Source organism: Mustela nigripes, chromosome 10, assembly GCF_022355385.1.
Source record: "Mustela nigripes isolate SB6536 chromosome 10, MUSNIG.SB6536, whole genome shotgun sequence".
NCBI classification, from domain to species: domain Eukaryota; kingdom Metazoa; phylum Chordata; class Mammalia; order Carnivora; family Mustelidae; genus Mustela; species Mustela nigripes.
Window position 1 is genome coordinate 56295441 of NC_081566.1, and position 19599 is coordinate 56315039.

The window sequence follows — 19599 nt, forward strand, 5'->3', positions numbered from 1 at the left end:
GGGACTTAGCGTTTATACAAGGTTGCGAGGGCTCCTTCAGAAAAGACAATAACACAACAACACAGGGCCTAGAAGGGCTCGGGTGCAAGAGAGGGGACTAGCCTGTCCCCCACCCTGTGGTCTACTAGTGTGCATAAGTGTGCAGTTCTCAGACACTCGCTAAACACAGAGGAAATCCATACTTGGTGTTACTGATGCAAGTGGTTGAGATTCGGATTAGAAATTAGTCCATGAAGCAAAAACGCTTCACAGGAATCCTGTAACTGCTCCATTATTTTCTGAATAATTTTCTTTGAGGAAATACAATTTTTCTTGATTTGTCTCCATGGAAGGGCCTAATTTTAAAAAGATATTGAGCCAAGAGGAGTAAGAAGAAAAGCTACTCCTTAACCAGATTCCTGGCGAAAGAATTTTTGCTTTCCCGGAATTTGCCTAGTACAAGTTTTTGCTCCCCTGTAACTTGCCAAAGTAACCCTGAGGATAAGGTGAGCTGAATTGTGTTCTCTTAGGCAATTTGAGTGGGTGGAGTCTTTTTTTTTTTTTTAATTGAAAAATGTTCAGTCACCTTGAGCTCTCTGTTTTAATTCCTGCATCACGACGGGCTTACTGAAATAGTAATGTAAGTAAGGCAGAATGCTCTGATTTTTCTAGAAAAGTCCTCTGTTTGTATACATTAAAAAAAAAAAAATCCTTCATGTAAAATAGTGCTAATGTTGCTGATTTATCTTCCTTGAACTTGGGAAGGCCAGTCGTTAAGGGCCTGATACATAAACCTGTCTGCCTGGCATTGTTACACAACTATGACCTTTTCAATTAGTGGGACTCTATTAAATATTGATGTAAAATGCTAATGTGCGTAAATATTTAATAGACCCACTAATAATAAAAAAAAATAGCAAATCTAAGCATGGTGCAGAGAGGCATCTGTTTATTGCAAAAATGTGGAGCGATAGTAGAACGCCTTGTGTAACATTTGCTCTTTGTGACCCAGAGTACTCAGTCCTTTTTCCAGCTAACTCAGAATGTTAGGCAAGTTTTAAAAGCTGGCTTCCCTTGGGCTGGTGTGGTGTGTGTGAGTTCGGGGAATGCAGAGCAGTGGAGTTAAAAAATAATCCAGTTGACAATGCTTCTTGTCAGTGTGCTTGGCCGTTGCAGGAGTCAGGGATCAGGTGTTTCCCGAATTTTGCTCATTTTCCTGGTACGCAGGACTTGACTTCTTTTTCTTTTTTTCTGGGTGGGCATATCTTGTTTGCATCGTTTCTCACTCCACAGTATGAAAGAACTGTGGAGAAGCTTGCAGAAAACCTTGGGTGTGTTATCTGTCACTCACTCAGGAAGTGATTCTTCAGGAAGCTTCTAGAAAGATGGTGGGTCTTGAAGCCAGGCAGCTGTGGTTGGACTCCCAGGCCCATCACTCACTGAGGTGAACTGGGTCCTCTCAGTCCTATCCTTTGCAGCTTTCGAGAAGCAAAGTTTCTGTAAACCATGATCACCAAGTTCTCAGTCCCCCAAATGGGAGACGAGTTCGGATTTTACTTGGGTGCATACATGAGTAGAAGTCTCTGTCCTAGAATAAGAACATCATCTGCCTGGCTGCAGGGACTTCTGAAGAAACAGCATATAAAACAATAACAAAGTAACAGTAACAGCCGGGGCTCCCGGTTGATGATTGACGAATGCACATTATGTCCCAGGCACTGTGCCAGGCATTTCTTGTGCAGGATCTGATTTTATCCTCCTACTTACCCTTTCCAAGCTGCAGCTTATAACCCATTATGGGATTAGAATTTCAGTTCTGTGGGTCCTGACAAGCATTAAAAAAAAAAAAAAAAAAAAAAAGACTGGAATAAAAAGTACCAGAAGAGACTATAGGTAATACGGTGACGGCTTGCTCTGTGGGCTTGTGGCTTCAGCAGTTCTGGGCATCCTCTGTGCTCACCGTGAGAAGCGGGATCACCATTGGTCACTATACAGCACTATGACTATGCTGTTTCTTTTCTTTTCTTTTTTTTTTAAGATTTTATTTATTTGAGAGAGAGAGAGAGAGTATGAGCAGGGGCAGAGGGAGAAGCCGACTCCTCGCTGAGCAGGGAGCCCGATGTGGGGCTCGATCCCAGGACCCTGAGATCATGACCTGAGCTGAAAGGCAGAAGCTTATCCAACTGAGCCCCCAGGCGCCCGCATTATGACCATCTTCTTGACTGTATTGCCTGTGTCTTACTGTAATCACTTCATAACTGGAGTTTGTACCTCTTACCTGCCTTCACCTGTTTCCTCCATCCCCCGCGCCCCCCCACCTCCCGTCTGCCAACTACCAGCTTGTTCTCTGTATTTAAGAGTCTGTTTTTTTTGTGTGACAACACACTTATTTTGTTTTTTAGATTCCACATGTAAGTAAAATCATATATATTTGTCTTTCTCTGTTTGACTTACCTTCCATAACTTGGCTATCGTAAATCATGCTGCAACAAACACGGGATACTTAGGTCTTCTTGAATTAGTGTTTTCGTATTCTTTGGGTCGATACACAGGAGTGCGATTAGGGGATCGTATGGTAATTCTACTTGAATTTTTAAAGGGCTCTCCATATGGCTTTCCACGGGGGCTGCACCCGTTTGCCTTCCCACCAGTGGTGCAGGTGCGTTCCTTTTTCTCACGCCCTGGAAGAGTGGCCTTTTGCTTTCCAAAGCTGCCCTAGAGATTAGCACATCAGATAAAGATGTTGAAATCTTGATGGAAGAGTAGCAGAGATAGGAGTCGTGGGTGGGGAACCCCCCCCCCCATCCCCATCTCTCTCATTGTCTTCTGGAGGACTGTGATTCTCAGCCAAGGGTACCAGAGAGCAGCCCAGAGCAGCCCAGACTGCTGCCTTTGGGAACTGGCTTGGTGGCTGCTTTTCCCAGACGCTGGCTTTGGTGGGTGTGGGACCCATTCGCATCTCAGTCAGGAGCTGATGCCCAGGGGAGCCTGAAATCTCTGTTCACGAGGCTCCAGATTCCTCGTGGCTCCAACTTCCCTGTGAGTAGCCGGGGAGAAATTCAGCCACCTCAGCCCCACAAAGAACCCAGCTCCGTGAATACACATCAACGATGGAGAAATAGGAGAAATAGTTCAAAGTTTCTTTTTACCCTTTTTGTAGCCTGATCCTGGAGTTCTTCACCGCAGGTAGCTTCCAGGGACCGGAAGCAGCTTTGCAGAAAGCCCAAGGTTTCTGTTCTTCCCTTCTGCCTGATTTTTCCCAAGCACCCAATTCCTCCTGGCACATTTATTATGCACTTAGGTTTACAGAAACAAGTCTCCTGTGATTCTGTAGGAACATACACCAGCCATTGTGTAATGGGAGGAGGCTTAGGCTTTACAGAGGAAGTATACTGCGTCTCCACACAGTGCTGTTAGCACAGAAGCAAGAGAGACTCGAGAGAGAATCTGGGACCAGGGCTCAAGGATATGGCAAGCTTTTTAATGATCCAATTCAAGAATCTTTCAGATAGTTCATTTTTTATTATAAAAGTAATTTTTAAGAAAAGATTTTATTTATTTAAGAGAGAGAGAGAGAGAGAGGGAGAGAGCAAGAGAGAGAGAGAGCGAGCGAGAGAGAGAGAGCGCACAAGCCGGCAGTGGCTGGGGCTCGGGGGAGAGGCAGAGGGAGAAGTAGATTCCCTGTTGATCTGTTGATCAGGGAACCCGATGGGAGACTCCACCCCAGGAGGCTGAGATCCTGACCTGAGCCAAAGGCAGATGCTTAACCAACTGAGCCACTCAGGCACCACTAAAAGTAATTTTGTTTTAAAGATTTTATTTATTTACTTGACAGACAGAGATCACAAGTAGGCAGAGAGAGAGGAAGCAGGCTCCCTGCTGAGCAGAGAGCCCGATGGGGGAGGGGGATTCGATCCCAGGATCCTGGGATCATGACCCGAGCTGAAGGCGGAGGCTTTAACCCACTGAGCCACCCAGGTGCCCCAAAAGTAATTTTTTTAGAGTACTTCTTCTGTGTGAAGAAAAACTTGAAGGAATAAAAATCCTTCCCCATCCTACCATCAAAAAATAGCCTGTGGTAACATTTTATTGTGTTTCCAGTATTATTTATGTGAGGTTGTACAGGTAGTATTGAATTCCTCCATTTTCACTTAATGGTAGATGGCACCCAGCTCTGTCTGCACAAATTCTTCATTAGCATAGTTTTTATGGTCCGTATTCGTCCATCTTTGAGCTGTGCCTTTACTTACTTACCCATTCCCTTATAATTGAGTGTGTAGGCTGTTTTCCGTTTTCCCTTACATAAATAATGAACAGCTTTGTAAAATAGTCTTTATCTACATTTCTCAACTTATTCTTAAGAAATGCAAAGTCAGAATTTTAAGGGCTTTTCATATTGTCAAATGGATTTGCAGAAACCTTGTACCAATTTGTGTTGCCACGAGTTGAGCAGAAGCGCGCCCTTCCTCTCCGACCCCGGACAGCATTGATGTGCATAATCTTTCCTCAGTCTGATAAGTGCAAAGTCCTGTCTCCTGTAAATTGGTAATTCTTAATGTAAGGAATCTTGTGTTAGTCGGTCCGTGAGGGAAGTATGGCCTCAAGTAGAGTTTTACTTCGGTTAAGGAAACTTAATTGCAATGTATCAACAAGGTTCTAGAACACTCACTCTTGCAACAGACGTTTATTGAGAGTTTTCTGGGTGCTGAACTTATGGAAATGAATTCCCTGTGTCTGCCTGCAAGCGTCCCAGGATGAAGCAGGACTAAGTGCTCAGTAGCCAGAGGGTTGAGGGACGTAACCTCACTGGTGGGAACCCGGAGAAAGGAACACTTAGCACAGGGTATGTGTGTGTCTTTGGGAAGAATGTCATGGGTTTCTAGAAAGGGAGTGCATTTACATTTTGGAATAGGACATTATTATTTTGCATGTTTATCTTAAAAACAGAAAAAGGTTTTGGTTTTTAGATAGTTGAACTGTGTGGGGTGATGGGAAATACATATTTGGTGTTTGTCCCTTAAAACAGCTCCAAAAACCCTTGGAGTTTCCTGAGTGAGGGGAGTAATAGGGGCACCTTTTATTATTAAAAACAGGCTTTATTATTAATAGCAGGCTCCTTTCATAGCCTGAGTTATGCTGATGAGGCCAGTGGTTGGGGATGGGGTGGGGTAAGTAGTTTCAGGTTGGAGGTAGGTCACCAGCAAGACCAAGCCTTGACTGGAAATTTGAACTTTTAGCCCCACTCCCAGGCCTCCAGCAAGGGGAGAGGGGCTGGAGGTTAAGTTCAGTTGCAAGTAGACAGTGATGTGATCTTCCAGTAATAAAACCTCCACTAAAAGCCCTTAAACGGGGGCGCCTGGGTGGCTCAGTGGGTTAAAACCTCTGCCTTCAGCTCAGGTCATGATTCCAGGGTCCTGGGATCGAGCCCCGCATGGGGCTCTCTGCTCAGTGGGGAGCCTGCTTCCCTTCCTCTCTCTGCTTGCCTCTATGTCTGCTTGTGATCTCTGTCAAATAAATAAATAAAATCTTAAAAAAAAACAAACAAACAAAAACCCCCCAAGAAACCCCTCTTAAACGTCTGGTTTTGGAGCATTCCCGGGTTGGTGAAGCCACGGAGGAGGGGGAGCTGGGACCGTGGTTTAGCAGCTCTGTGCTGCTTCCCCGTACCTTTCCCCCTGCATCTCTTCCACCGGACTGCCCCTGAGTTGTATCCTTTATAATGAACTGGTAATAGTAATTTCCCGAGTTCTGTGAGCTCTCCTGGTAAAATACCCAGCCTGCGGAGGGGGCCTGGGAATCCTTGATTTATAGCTGGTCGACCAGAAGTGTGGGAGGGCTGTTCCCTTGGCATCTGAAGTGAGGAGCAAGGGGAAGTCTGTGGGGCCGAGCCCTTAACCCAAGGGGTCTGTGCTCACGAACTCCGGCTGGTTAGCGTCAGAACCGGGTTAAATCACAGGGCCTCTCCTGGTGATGAAGTCCCAGAACCTAAGTCAGGTTCGGTGGGGTGAGGAGGTTCGGAGCTGACGACTAAAGAAAGAATTCTTAAGACGTCGTTGGTGCAAAAGGTGACTTATTAGAGCACGGGGACAGGGCCCGTGGGCAGGCGGAGATGCGGCTGCCCCAGGTTGTTAGGAGTGGTTGGTTATATACACAGGAGTTGGGTAGGTGAGGACAAAGGGGTGTTCAGAAGGGCTGTTGGGGCAAAGAATACTACCAGGATATTGAAGGCTTAGTTGCTCTCAAGTAAAGACAATTGGAAGTCTGGTGGAATGTTACATTCCTGCTATCAAGCATCCTTGTTAATGAGATTTAGGTTTAGAAGAAATTTAACTTTATTTACTTTTCCTTCTACCTCCGCCTCCTTCGGTTTTTTATGGAGGGGAGGGTGACATTAGGCTTGAGGAACTGAGTTCTGTGTCTTTGGAAATTGGGCTATTGATAAGGTTACTTCTTTGTTGTAATCTCAAGGACATTTGCAAACCAAGGGAGACTCCTGTCTTGCAGGATTGTGATCTCAGCAAGTTAACTATTTATCATTTTATGGCAGTCAGGGGTGCCTGAGGAATGCTACACCTATGGAGGGGAGCGGATGGAAGTGGGGGGGGAGCAAGGCGCCAGCTCTTGCTTTGTCCTCAGCCAGCCTCCTGCTCCCTCATCACTGGTGTCAGGGAATTGCAGAACTGGTATTGGAAACACACCATGTGTTTGCTGTTGGAAAGCATCTGAGAAATTTCCTAGACCAAGATGACCTTAAAAATGTGTTGTTGACATGATATGCTTCTTCTTCTTCTTCTTCTTCATTTTTGAAAGATTTTATTTATTTATTTATTTGAGAGAGAGAGAACATGAGAGGGGAGAAGGTCAGAGGGAGAAGCAGACTCCCCACGGAGCTGGGAGCCCGATGCGGGACTCCATCCTGAGACTCCGGGACCATAACCCGAGCCCAAGGTAGCTGCCCAACCAACTAAGCTACCCAGGTGCCCCGAGATGATACGCTTCTGATTTAAAAAAAGATACACAAAAAAGGAAAACAACAAAAATAAAATTATCATAAAAATACTGTTTAAACTTGAGGAGCCTTCCAAATATATTGCTCTAAATATATACACAGAGCTGTATGTACAGGTCGTTGGTTTTTAAATCTTTTTTTTACACGAACAGCCTTATCCTACGTATCGTGTATATATAGATGTACTTTCTTCACTTAGCAACATCTTGAACTTATTCAGTCGATAAATAAAGACTCACATCCTTTTTTCTGCTGCCCGAACAGTGATGCCTCTCTGTATGGGCCACATGTAGTTACCAGCCCTAGTTCGTGGCTTCTCACGCTCCCTGAAATCTTATGGCATCATTGATACCAAACCAGAAAAATAGCAAAGGATTTCTAAACAACAAACTTGTTCATTCCCTCAGTTTATCCCAGCATGGCTTGGGGTGTGTGTGTGTGTGTGTGTGTGTGTGTGTGTGTGTGTACAGAGAGAGAGAAAAGGGGACGACGGGGGGTGGGGGGGGGGGGGGGGGGGGGTGGGGGTGGGGCTGGGGTTGGGGGGAATCTCTTGTCATGCATTTAATTTGTTGCCTCCTGGACTCTAGTGGCGGTCTCAAAGAAGCAGACACCCTCGTCTGCACTGTGCTGTGGCTCCACAATAATTGCCCCAGACTCTTAATTTATGTCTGTCTTTGGATGCACCTTGTCACGTGAAACAACATAATCTTACTGTAATGTTTGCCAATATAAATGGTAAATTCATCGTGATTTCTCAGGCTGATTCCGTAGAGTTGAGCCCATAGTGTACAATGCTCTCTCCTTTCTTGTTGCTTTGCTTTCTTCCTGTCCTTTCTTCTTCCCCTCAAAAACTGCATGGTTTTATCCCATCACCGTAAAAGTAGGTCTTAGGGGCCTGGATTTTGCCCGACTGCAGAGCGGCTGCTGGCCGGGAAGGCACTGGAACTTGACGTGTGTCTGTCTAATAGAACCTAATGGAAAATTTAATTTCGTGATTTCTTAATTCAAATGAACTTTTAATAACTTAAGGTATGTTATTATTTCCTCTAATAACTGAATCAATAATTACATTTAAACGGAAAAAAATAAACGTGATTCATGTAGTTTTTTTTTTTTGCTGCCAATAACACTCTGCACCAAAATGCCAACTGTGATCAGATTAGGGTAAGTGACATTATTATATAAAGTGATTAATATTTTCGGAGGTCATTAGAGCTGCCATTTGGGGAGCTTGAGACGATTTCTATGTAGGCAGACAATTTGTTTCTCTAAACTGGGTGCTGCCCAGAGAAAGGCAGTACCCAGTTTAGAGAAACAAACTTGTCTACAGGATAAATCTGTGTTATTAAGCTAGGACACCTAATTGAACTTTTCAGACTTTCCTGCTTCCTGCCACAGTCACAAGGCAGCATTTTCACAGATCTGTGGCTTTCAAGTATGAAATTCATCATCATTTGTGCAAAGACCATGAAAGGGAGGGAGTTGGAGAGCTGCGGGGGCGCTGATGGGCTCACATTCCTGTGGTGGCGGCGCCCTCGTGTGGCAAAATGCATCAGCCTTTTCTGCCGCCCCCAGACCAGGGCTGCATGCAGGTGGCCGATGGGTCACTTCCCCATGCGGGATCCCTGTTACATTCCGCCAGCTGAGCCACCTGCTCTGGTTATCTTGCATGTTTTTCCCGTTTGCACAAAGCTTGTAATAAGTTCTGGCTGGGATATAGAAATCCCACTTGTTACATGGGGGTCCTTGCCTTTTGCAAGGACAACGTGGTTTGTCAACTGGCTGTTTGGAACAGAGCAGTGTTTTCCTAAGGGGTGGCTGGGAACCCCGGGCATCCGCAGGGACCTTTACCGCGGCTGTGCGCCTGTTCCGGAGCAGATTTGTGAGCTGGGAAGACCCAGTTAGGAACGGGAGTACCTTTCCTGTGTTTGTTAAGTCACTGCTGTGGGCCCTGGGGGTTCGGGCACCACTGGAAGAGAAATGGGGCTGGTTATTGGAGGTGCAAGGGGAAACATGATGTGTTAGGTATCCCCCCCCCCCCAATGCTGCCTCCCTCTCCTGTCCCCGAAGTGGTGGTGGGAGGGGAGAGTCCAGACCACGTGAGAGGAGTAGATGTTTCATTTCCTCTCTTGGGGACTGACTACTCCTCAAATCCCTTAGACCCTAGGCCTCCAAACCTCAGTTGAATTGAGATCAGGTTCAGTGGCTCTGGCACTCAAGGTCACTCCCCCGCCCCCTGCCCCAGGCTGCCTCTCTGTGGAGCTGGGAGTGATTGTTGAATGTGTCTATCTCATACCTGACTTCCCATGGGTGAAGACATTCGACAAAGAACTATCAGATTTGAACTTGGCTTCCACTGTAACTTAGCTCTAAGGACAAAGTGGGCTTGTCTTGCAAGCCGTATGTTTCCCATTATATGTCAGGAAATTGGCCTCGTAGTTAATGTGTGATTCCCACGACAAACGGCCCCGCAGAGGAAGTCTGTTCTTGATGTGCTGACGGGGCTTGGGTTTTGGAGACACTGAGTCAAGAGGTGGCTGGATCCCAGTGCCGTCTCCCTTTGGTCCCTTTGGGAGATGCTTCTCGGTGTCTGTCTCTGCGTTCCTCTGCTAGCTTCATAGTTAGGACTAGCTGAACAGTAAACTGCCTTAGAGATGAATGAAGCTTTGATTCAAAAGGTAACTTCTTTCCTCCTAGGATACTTGGGATGAACTCCTGATTGGCAACGTAGAAATGAAAAAGGTTTTGTCTTGCCCCAGGTAAGGAAGGATTCTGTGAGAGTCAGCCTTTGGGCGGGCGGGGGGAGGTGGCTCATTCGATGGTTCCTAACCACCGCCTTATCGTTGGTTCTTGAATAACAGGTGCATTTTGACCACTGTAGACCCAGATACCGGAGTGATAGACCGGAAGGAGCCACTGGAAACCCTGAAGAGGTAAATAGCCATGTGTCCGCTGTGTTTTTAATATTATCCCCATCCCAGAGCTGCCGGTGGGGGTAGGTGCCCCGCCCGAGCACCTTTCCCTCTGCCTTCTAGTTGGCATGTGTGTGGGTTAATCGCTTCCTCCTTTTTTGTGGATGGATCTTCGAGTGCTTTTGACAGATTTTTCATTGTCTAATGCTGTGTTTGGAAATTTTCAGATCTCTCATGTCAATTTTCAATACATCACGTGGGCATGTCCAAATGAAGACCCCAAATGCTGTAGTTATTTTTATTGTACCTCGGATCTCTTCATTAGACGCAACATCAAGGATTATGAGGCTAATTGAAGTTGCATACTGAAATATGAGAAAAGCAGAAATGGAACAAGTTGTCAGAGTTTATCTGGGACTACCTTTTGGGCCCGGGTGTTGTGTTTTCTTATTAGCTGACTTTAGTTATCAATAGAGAATGTGTTTTTAACACGAAGTCAACATTTTTGGGAGATAATATTCTATTTTATTTTCTTTTTCTCTGTCTTGTTGTTGGTCTCCAGGGCTTTTGAGTTAGAGAAGAGGTTATTTCTTGAAGCCTTCGGATATGCAGTTGTGTTTTGTTTTTTGACTTTTGAGATGAGGTGAAGTTAATTTTTTTCTGTTTAGACAGGGCTTTTGAAAGACATTAACTTTGTCAGTCGTCCTGCTTCATGCCTGTTGCATCTGTATCTTTATTTTTGTTCACCAAAGAGCCTCAGTTTTGGGCTGGTAAACCTGGGGTGGGGGGGAAGCGTATTATTTACAAGCATTGAACAGGTTTGGAGGGCGCCTGAGTGGCTCAGTGAGTTAAGCATCTGACTCTATTTCAGCCCAGGTCACCATCTCAGAGTCCTGGGATCAAGTCCCGCATTGGGCTCTGCACTCAGCAGGGAGCCTGCTTCTCTCCTGCCCCCAAATAAATCAATTAACTGATTAAAGAAAAAAGAACTTGGCGAGTGCAGGCAGTTCCATTTTGAGACTGTGTGGGCATTTGTTTCCGGGAGTTGTGAAGTCCGAGCTGCACATGCGAACATACCACTTACTATTTTTTTTTTTTTAAACATACCACTTATTTTGAGTAACACTTAAAGTTTTTTCAAACTAAAACCATTTAAAAATTGTATAGACCCTCAGGATGCTTCTAGGAAAACAGGCTCCTGGCCCACAGACTTCTCTGTCCACGTTGTGGAAGAGGCTTGCTACTTATGTATAGGTCATCTGGGAATGGAATCTTGAATTCCCTTTTTTTGAAAAATTTTAAAGATTTTATTCATTTATTTATTTGACACAGAGACGGGGGAGTGGGGAGCAGACTTCCCACTGAGCAGAGAGCCCGATGCGGGGCTCGATCCCAGGACCCTGAGATCATGACCTGAGCCGAAGGCAGAGGCTTAACCCACTGAGCCACCCAGGCGCCCCTTGAATTCTCTCGAGAGCACTTAGATTCTGACTTCCTTTTTGTACCTGATGGTGAATTTTTGCTTCTTTCAGCTACCGCCTGTGTGATCCTTCCGAGAAGGCAATATACAAGTCGTCCCCACTTTTTGGGGTCTATTATTCAGTGGAGAAAATTGGCGGCCTGAAAGTCGGTGACCCCGTGTACCAGCTGGTTCAGTGACATGGTAGGTGCAGGGCCAGCTTTGCCGCTGGAACGCATTGCCTCGCGGCCACCGCCACATTTTCTTGTGTTGAGGTGTTTTTACATTTTGCTGCTTTAACTCTTGGGAGAGAGTGGGTGGGTTCTGCTCTTTGAAGTTGGAAAATGGCTTTTATTTTTCTTCCCTCCACAATCTGATTTATTTCGCCCAGGCGGCTCTCCCGCTTCCCGTTCGGTTATAAGATACTGATGCAGGGGCCCCGGCCAAAGACAGGGCGATGTTCTCAGATCGTGACGGGATAAGGAAATGAAGGTGAGCGGGTCTTGAGTTCGAGGTTGATTTTTTTTCTGTCTCTGATAGAAAAGTGAGGGGAAATGTGTAAGTTATGCAAAATCCACTTGAGAAAAACATGAAATACTTTCTCTGACCTGATTTCATCAGCCAAATGCAACCTGACGCCTGGAGCATAATGTCCACCCCCCAAATTATAGAAATAAAATCATTTGGAAGACTTCAAACTGAGGTTTTTAAGCAACTCTTTTCTTTCTTTCTTTTCTAAAATATTTTATTTATTTATTTGACGAGAGAGGCGCAGCGAGAGAGGGAACGCAAGCAGGGGGAGTGGGAGAGGGAGAAGCAGGCTTCCCGCGGAGCAGGGAGCCCGATGCGGGGCTCCATCCCAGGACCTTGGGATCATGACCTAAGCTGAAGGCGGATGCTTAACCACTGAGCCACCCAGGCGTCCCTTAAGCCACTCTTTTCATAAAAATCTATAACCCAGTTCCGAAAGTCACCTCACGTCAAATTCTTGACTGTCCTTTCTAATCCTGGCCTGACTTTCTTTCTTCACCTTCTCGCTCGAGCAGCCTTGGGGACAACATGGGATGCCAGTCCAGACTGCCTAGATCCAGCGCCCGGGACACAGGTCCCAATCCTGGCAGATCCTTTTCCTAACTTGGTTGAGTTATTTAACCTCTCAGCCTCGTACCCTTATCCACAAGGTAGAAATACGGCAGTACTCATCAGAACAGTCATCGTAGTTACTTTGAGGCTTCATTTATATAAAGGTGCCTCATTGCCACAGAAATGTGAGGTGTCCCAGGGCAGAGCAAAGGAGGCAGTTGACTGACTACACTGCCAGGGAGCAGGGGGCAGCACAGAGAAGAGAGAGTGTCTGCTCGGACATTCTAGTGAGGGGCTAGAGTTGTAGGGCAGAGTGAGGGGCTTATGGAGACTTGGGCAATTTTCCCATTGTTGGTAATATTAGAACTCTCCCTGGTTGTAAGTAGCCCACTGATTAGGTACGGCCTGTGGATTAATGAGCCTGTTTGCATTCAGCTCTCTGGTCACTGTGGCCATTTTGTCTTGCCCAAGCTCTAGCCTGTTGCCTAAGAACAGCCTCGACAACCAACACAGAAAATGCTCAGTAAATATTAGCCACGATTTTTGTTGTCACCATTGCAGAGTGGCTCCTAGGAAAACGGGTGGAAACCAGCAGAAGGTAAACATTCTTACCAGAATCAACTCTTGCAAATCTCTGGCTGTAGGACTTAGTTGAGAGAGAAAAACAGAAGTCCATCCACATTGTCCCTTCCTTTCCCAACCCAAATGCATTCCTTACGGATCCTTTCTTCCCCAGAGGGAGCTGTTGCTTTTGCTGGTCTCATTTTGCATAACTGGGCTTGGCTTTCTGCCTGCCTGGAACTCGCAGGTTATTGGTTCGTTCTTCTGGCTCGTTCTTCTGGCTGTCCTCGGGAGTGACCCCAGCCTTCAGGACGTTAATATCCTTTGCACCCTCGTTGAGGACCTGTCTTATGCGCAAGGGGAGGTTATTCGGTATTGCCAAAAATATTTCAGATCTGGGGTGCCTGGGTGACTCAGTTGGTTGAGTGTCTGACTGTTAATTTTGGCTCAGGTCATGATCTCAGGGTCCTGGAGTGAAGGCCCTCTACGGGCTCTGTGCTGAGTACGGAGTCGACTTGAGATTCTCTCTCCCTCTGTGTGTCCACAATGGCCCGCCTCCCTGCCCCTGCTCATGCTTTCTCTTTCTAAAATAAAATAAATAAATAAATAAATAAATAAATAAAAGAGAGAAGCATTTAAAATTTGAACCGTATATCAGGAGGGAAAGAAGCAAATCGAGGACAATACCTTCGGATGGGTGGATCAACCCAGAATCTAAATTTTTTAAAGAAGGTAGAACTACGGTCCTTATCTGACAGATCTTTTGCAAACCAAAAGTCAGCTCTAGGGGCAGTTCCAAACTCACCTGTTTCTTTACCAACCCCCAAACTTCCCTTATCTGTCTCCAAAGGCTTGATTGGCCCTCGGAAACAAAAGTCCTTCTCGGAGGAGCTTCCATTCTTTCTGTGTCCCTTAGTTGTGCATCGTATCATGTCTTCGAAGTTTAAACACAGCTCCCGATCCGGTATCTGCGACTAAGGGAAGAAAAGAAAAAGGAAAAGAGGCGTTTTTGAAAATGCGAACTACTGTAAGGGCATGTGTGCCCAGCCGCCCGCAAGCCTCCTTCATTCCAGAGACAAATAAAAGTCTTCGAAATCTTCTCCAGCAATACGAGTAACTATAAGGTTTTCACATCTGTGGGTTTATGTGTCTGTTAGAAGTGTGAGGCATTTTTCTTCCTCTGGATGGTATTGCTAAAAGTAATTTGTGAAAGAGCTCTGTTTAGTTGGTTGGAAGACAAGCATTTGTGTTTTTTTTTAAATTTTTTTTTCTCATTTCTTTTTTAAGTTTTTATTTATTTATAGGCAGAGAGACAGGCAGAGAGAGTGGGGGAAGCAGGCTTTCTGCTGAGCAGAGAGCCCGCTGTGGGGCTCGGTCCCAGGACCCTGAGATCATGACCTGAGCCGAAGGCAGAGGCTTAACCCACTGAGCCACACAGGTGCCTGGGAAGACAAGCATTTGTAAGGCGTGGACATTCTAGAACTCTGGAAAAGATAGAAATTAACCCAAATGTTTTCCAGCTTCATGAGATCTGAGGAAATGTTTTGTGTTAAAGCTAATTTAAGTTCGTTGATTTAGGGCGTCTGGGTGGCTCAGTCAGTTAGGCATCTGCCTTCTCAGGTCTTGATCCCAGAGTCCTGGATTGAATCGGGCGCGCAGCAGGGAGTGGGCTTCTCCCTTCCCCAGCTTGTGCGCGTGCTCTCTCCCCTTCACTCTCTTTCAAGTAATATACAAAATCTTAGAAAAAAGTTGTTTGGTTTCATTAAAATAGACACATTGTTGGGTCCCCCAATAATGGGTCCATGGTCAAAGGAGCGAGACTGATACAAAGCGAAGGTCAAGCAAGGCTTTATTTTGCGCCAAGCATCAAGAATCAAACCGACCGTCAAACAGACCAGTCAGGGCTGCTCCTTACAGAGAGGGTGACCCCTCCCTGCCCCACAGACCAGCCTTTAAAGGCAAAGGCCATGTGGCTGGGCCTGGCCACACACAAGTGGCCAAGGACATTGTAACACAGAAAGCTGCACAGTCATGCTAAGTCACACACGGGTGGCCAAAAGAATTACAATTCACCCTGGTAGATATTTGAATTAGCCTATGACCTTGGCCAGAATTGGGGCTCAAAAGGCGCCCCAAGGGTGGGGCACACACTCCTTGGTAGCTAGGGAGACAGTATGCGCCCCCCCACTGATTGGATGTCTCCACCTGGCCTGACCCACCCTTGTATTTGGGATTTGTTACCTGGGACTGGTTTCCTGGACTTGGTTTTAAGCAAGTTCCCCTGGCGGGGGCGGGGTAGGGTCACTTTAAGTTCTACTGCATAAACAACAAAATGGCTGTTCAACCGAGGTGAGGCTGCTCTGGCTAAATAGGCCCTTACAACATCTTTAGAGTTATCAATATTAAATGTAAAACTTTTATTTTACTTGAGTTTACTAGCAAATAAGTATTTGCTGTCTCTTACAATTTATATATATGCTACACACACACACACACACACACACACACACACACGTATATGTAGACTACACACCCTGTGTGGAGCCCCGTGTCGGGTTTGAGCTCACTGAGATCAAGACGGGAGCCAGGATCAGGAGCTGGATGCCCAACTAGCTGAGCCATCCAGGCGCCCCCGTCTAAGAAAAAAATAGTAGCTCGGGAGAATGACTGACTCCGCCTAAGTTCTCACAGTTTTCTTGGTTAATCTATACATCATTGTCAGGAGCTGTTAAAACACAAAATTCAACCAAATAAATTTGAAGATGTAACTGGCTCTAGTTAGCAGTTCCTGAATCTGGCAGCAGACCAGCCAGCCAGCAGCAGGGAGCTTTGAGGAGTTGTATGAGGTTTTTCTAGAAATAAGGGTGGGCAAGAAGGTTGTCAGCAAAAGAAAAGGATTGTTCCAGAGGATCACCTTCCCTTAGGGAAGGAGAGGAGGCGTCTTACCATGCAGATTACGCCATCGTTCTTTGGGGGATGGAGGCCCCGGTGGCCATCTCGTTGGTGCCCATCGGAAAATTCCTGACTTGGGGCACCTGCGTGGTTCAGTCAGTTAAGCATCTGCCTTTGACTCAGGTCATGATCCTAGGGTCCTGGCATCGAGCCTCACCTTGGGCTCCCTGCTCAGTGGGGTGTCTGCTTCTCCCTCTCCCACTGCCTCCCCCCTGCTCATACTCTTTCTCTCTCTGTCTCTCAAGTAAATAAATCAAATCTTTAAAAAGAATAATAAAGTTGTAGAAGGTTTGTGGAAAAGAATCCTTGAAAAGGAATTTCAATGTGTGGTCGAGCTGGCTAGGATTCAAATGAATAGAATTAAAAATAAGTTTTATTATCAAAAGTAAGCTGGTGAAAATTATAATTTGGGTTTCTCTATTAAAAAGACAAAGTGGATTTTTTTTAAAATTTTTGTTTTTCCTGCACTTTCGGTCTGTTAACTCTTTTTGACCTCGAGCATTCCAAAAGATTTGTTCAACTCATTAGGCTTATTCAGTATATGAGAAGCATTGTCAGATAAGGGGTAATACCAAGCCTTCTTTTTGTGGCATTGTAAAATTGTGGCAGATGCCCCCGTAGTAGCAAAGAAACTGTTAAAAAGTGTGTTTCCCACTTGGGTCTACCTTCATGATTTCCAGTGATCAAGCACCAACTCACTTAACAATAACCTTGCAAAATTTTTAGAATTCTAGCGGCAGAGAATGAAACAACCTTCTTCTTCTTCTTTTTTTTTTTTAAATAAAGATTTTATTTATTTCTTTGACAGACAGAGATCACAAGTAGGCAGAAGGGCAGGCAGAGAGGGGGGGGGGGGGGGCAGACTTCCCGGCTGAGCAGAGAGCCCGATGCTGGGCTCGGTCCCAGGACCCTGAGATCATGTCCTGAGCCAAAGGTAGAGGATTAACCCATTGAGCCACCCGGGCGCCCCGAAACAACCTTCTTCTGATCGTCATAAGGTTGAAGACGCTTCCCAGATCCCAGTTCGAAGGATCCTGTCAGTCACAGCGTAGAGCCTGGTGACTAGGTATCCTGGAAGCGTCATCAGAGGAAGACAGCCATTCTAGCCCCATCAAAGGAGACGTTCCCTGGTGCTCCTGACCATGGACACTGCTGCAAATCTAGAAGGTGTTAAGTCTGGGTACACATCACAAAGCAGGAGAAAGGCTCTCCATGACATCTGGTCCTATGCAGACCGTGAAGACCTAGAAATTAAATTAAGGAGGAAGAGAAATCATGGACTTGCTGTCGACTGCTTCCACCCAAGACCAAGATCAAGACTTTATACTATGTACATGAAATCCTTCTCCTTCTTTTCCTTTCCTTTACTCTGGTCTTAGCTTGGAAAGACAACACACTCGTTCTATGTTGCAGGCCATTGCGAAGGCTAAATTTACCTTGTTGAGTTAAAAGGGACCTACCAGTGTGGGGATTCACTCCTTTTGACGGATCCCTATTTCCCTAGTTAGGAATAAATGTCGATGAGGCTAATTTTCGGGGCGCCTGGGCGGCTCGGTCAGTTAAGCATCCAATTCTTGATTTCAGCTCAGGTCATGATCTCTGCGTTGTGAGATTGAGCCCTGTGTCTGGCTCTGTGCTGAGCGTGGAGCCTGCTTGGGATTCTCTCCCTCTGCCCCCGCCCCCACCACACCCTGGGTTCATGCACGCAGACAACCACACTTTCTGTCTCTAAAGAAACAATGGGGCTAATTTCTGAATTCTTATAGTGATTACAGAGCTGCTGCTGGAGCAGTAGCTGCTCAGGGCAGATCTGCAGAGTCTCTGCCAGAGTAGTTCTTGATAATAGGACCCCTCTTGATTACCTTTGAGCTGAGCAAGGAGGTATTTGTGCTGTGGCCAACACCACCTGCTGTACCTGGATTGACACTTCTGGGGAAACTAAAACTCACTTACCTAAGATCACTGAGCAAGCCACTTGGCCTAAAGGATGACCCCTTCCGTGGAGAGGTCTGTCTTTGATCAATTTGACTTGATTGGTTTGGGTCTCGGGCACCAAGGCTTCAAAGTGAACTCCAGACACCAGGGATTATCCTGCTATTTATAGTGATTATAATAATCTTCCTACTGCTTTGTATCCTCTCAAAACCTTTTTCTATTTCTTTCTTTCTTTTTTTTAGATTTTTATTTGAGAGAGAGAGTGAGAGAGGGAAAGTAGGGGGAGGAGCAGAGGGAGAGGGAGAAGCAGCGTCCCGGCTGAGCAGGGCGCCTAATGCGGGGCTCGATCCTGGGACCCCAGGATCATGACCTGAGCTGAACGCAGACGCTTAACCGACTGAGCCACCCAGGTGCCCCCGTATCCTTTTAAAACTTTAAATGTCTGATCCCAGCCACAGGCCACCAAGCCCATGATCTCCCTAAGACTAAAATGGCAGAAGAGGAACAGAGGACAGACGTAGGGAATGCAGACCTGGAGTTGTAACGTGGGAATTTCACAGACACCGGGGAATGCCGCACAGAGGGACCAGCAGAAGCTGCGAGCCCCACACAGCAGGGCTGAGACGGACGCCGGTGCCTTCGATTTTGAACACAACTCTCGGTTCAGCTGAGAGTCTGGTTCAAAGGGAGGAATTGTTAACAAGAAGACCACAGGGGCGCCTGGGTGGCTCAGTGGGTTAAAGCCTCTGCCTTCGGCTCAGGTCATGATCCCGGGGTCCTGGGATCGAGCCCCACATCGGGCTCTCTGCTCCGCAGGGAGCCCGCTTCCTCCCCCCACTTCTCTCTCTGCCTGCCTCTCTGCCTACTTGTGATTTCTCTCTCTCTGTCAAATAAATAAAATCTTTAAAAAAAAAAAAAAAAAGAACTGCTTTAAAAAAAAAAAAACAAGAAGACCACAGCCCTAAAGCGGTTTCACTCAGTTAAGGCTTCAAGACAGTAAACCAACCTACCTGACCCGACTGCAGTTCCCGTTCCCCTAGAATATACCCTTTGACGGGGCAACATGGAGCTTTCTGGTCAGAAAGTAGGAAGCCGACTAGCAGACCATTCTCTGGAGGGCAGCCTTGCCTCAACAGTGTGTTCCTTGCTAATGAAGTCTGTTCATCTTTTTTTTTTTTTTTTTTTAAGATTTATTTATTTATTCTACAGAGAGAGAGCACAAGTAGGCAGAGAGGCAGGAGAGAGCGAGAGGAGGAAGCAGGCTCCCCAACAAGGAGAGAGCCCGATGTGGGGCTCGGTCCCAGGACCCTGGGATCATGACCTGAGCCGAAGGCAGAAGCTTTAACCCTCTGAGCCACCCAGGCGCCCCTCGGTTCATCTTTTTATGTCTTTTCTCTGCCTTGAAAAACTTTTGTTTAGCTCAGTGGAGCTCCCCTGTCCTTGCTAGATGGGATGCTGTGTGACTCATGAACCGGTTAATAAAGTCAATTAGGTCACACCTGCATGGGATACTGGAGCTTGAAGGGGCCATGAGAGGCCAGGCGCAAGGGAACATGGATCTTAAGCTGTGGGCACGGTGAGGGATGCCTGAGTGCCCAGACAGTGCACGTGGCCAAGATGCTGTTGGCCACTGGGCCCGGAGCAACTCTTAGCCTTATCATCCAGCAGTCTCCCATCCAAACCCAGGACACTTGCCCCGCGGCCCACCC

At 46.4% G+C, this 19599-nt stretch overlaps 1 protein-coding gene across 2 annotated transcripts in view; it reads left to right on the forward strand.

Annotated features, from left to right (window-relative positions):
• The window catches only part of MTARC2 (mitochondrial amidoxime reducing component 2), a 33732-nt gene that overhangs the window by 12102 nt on the left and 2031 nt on the right, over window positions 1-19599 (forward strand). Inside the window, exons 5-8 of one of the 2 annotated variants that reach the window (XR_009406680.1) lie at window positions 9686-9747; window positions 9850-9921; window positions 11433-11563; window positions 11751-11851. Coding sequence is in view for 1 of the 2 variants with exons in the window: in XM_059413373.1 (XP_059269356.1) it covers window positions 9686-9747; window positions 9850-9921; window positions 11433-11559 (261 nt within the window). In the remaining variant the exon portion in view is untranslated. The remainder of the gene's footprint in view (window positions 1-9685; window positions 9748-9849; window positions 9922-11432; window positions 11564-11750; window positions 11852-19599) is intronic. The other variant, XM_059413373.1, reaches the window with a different exon arrangement.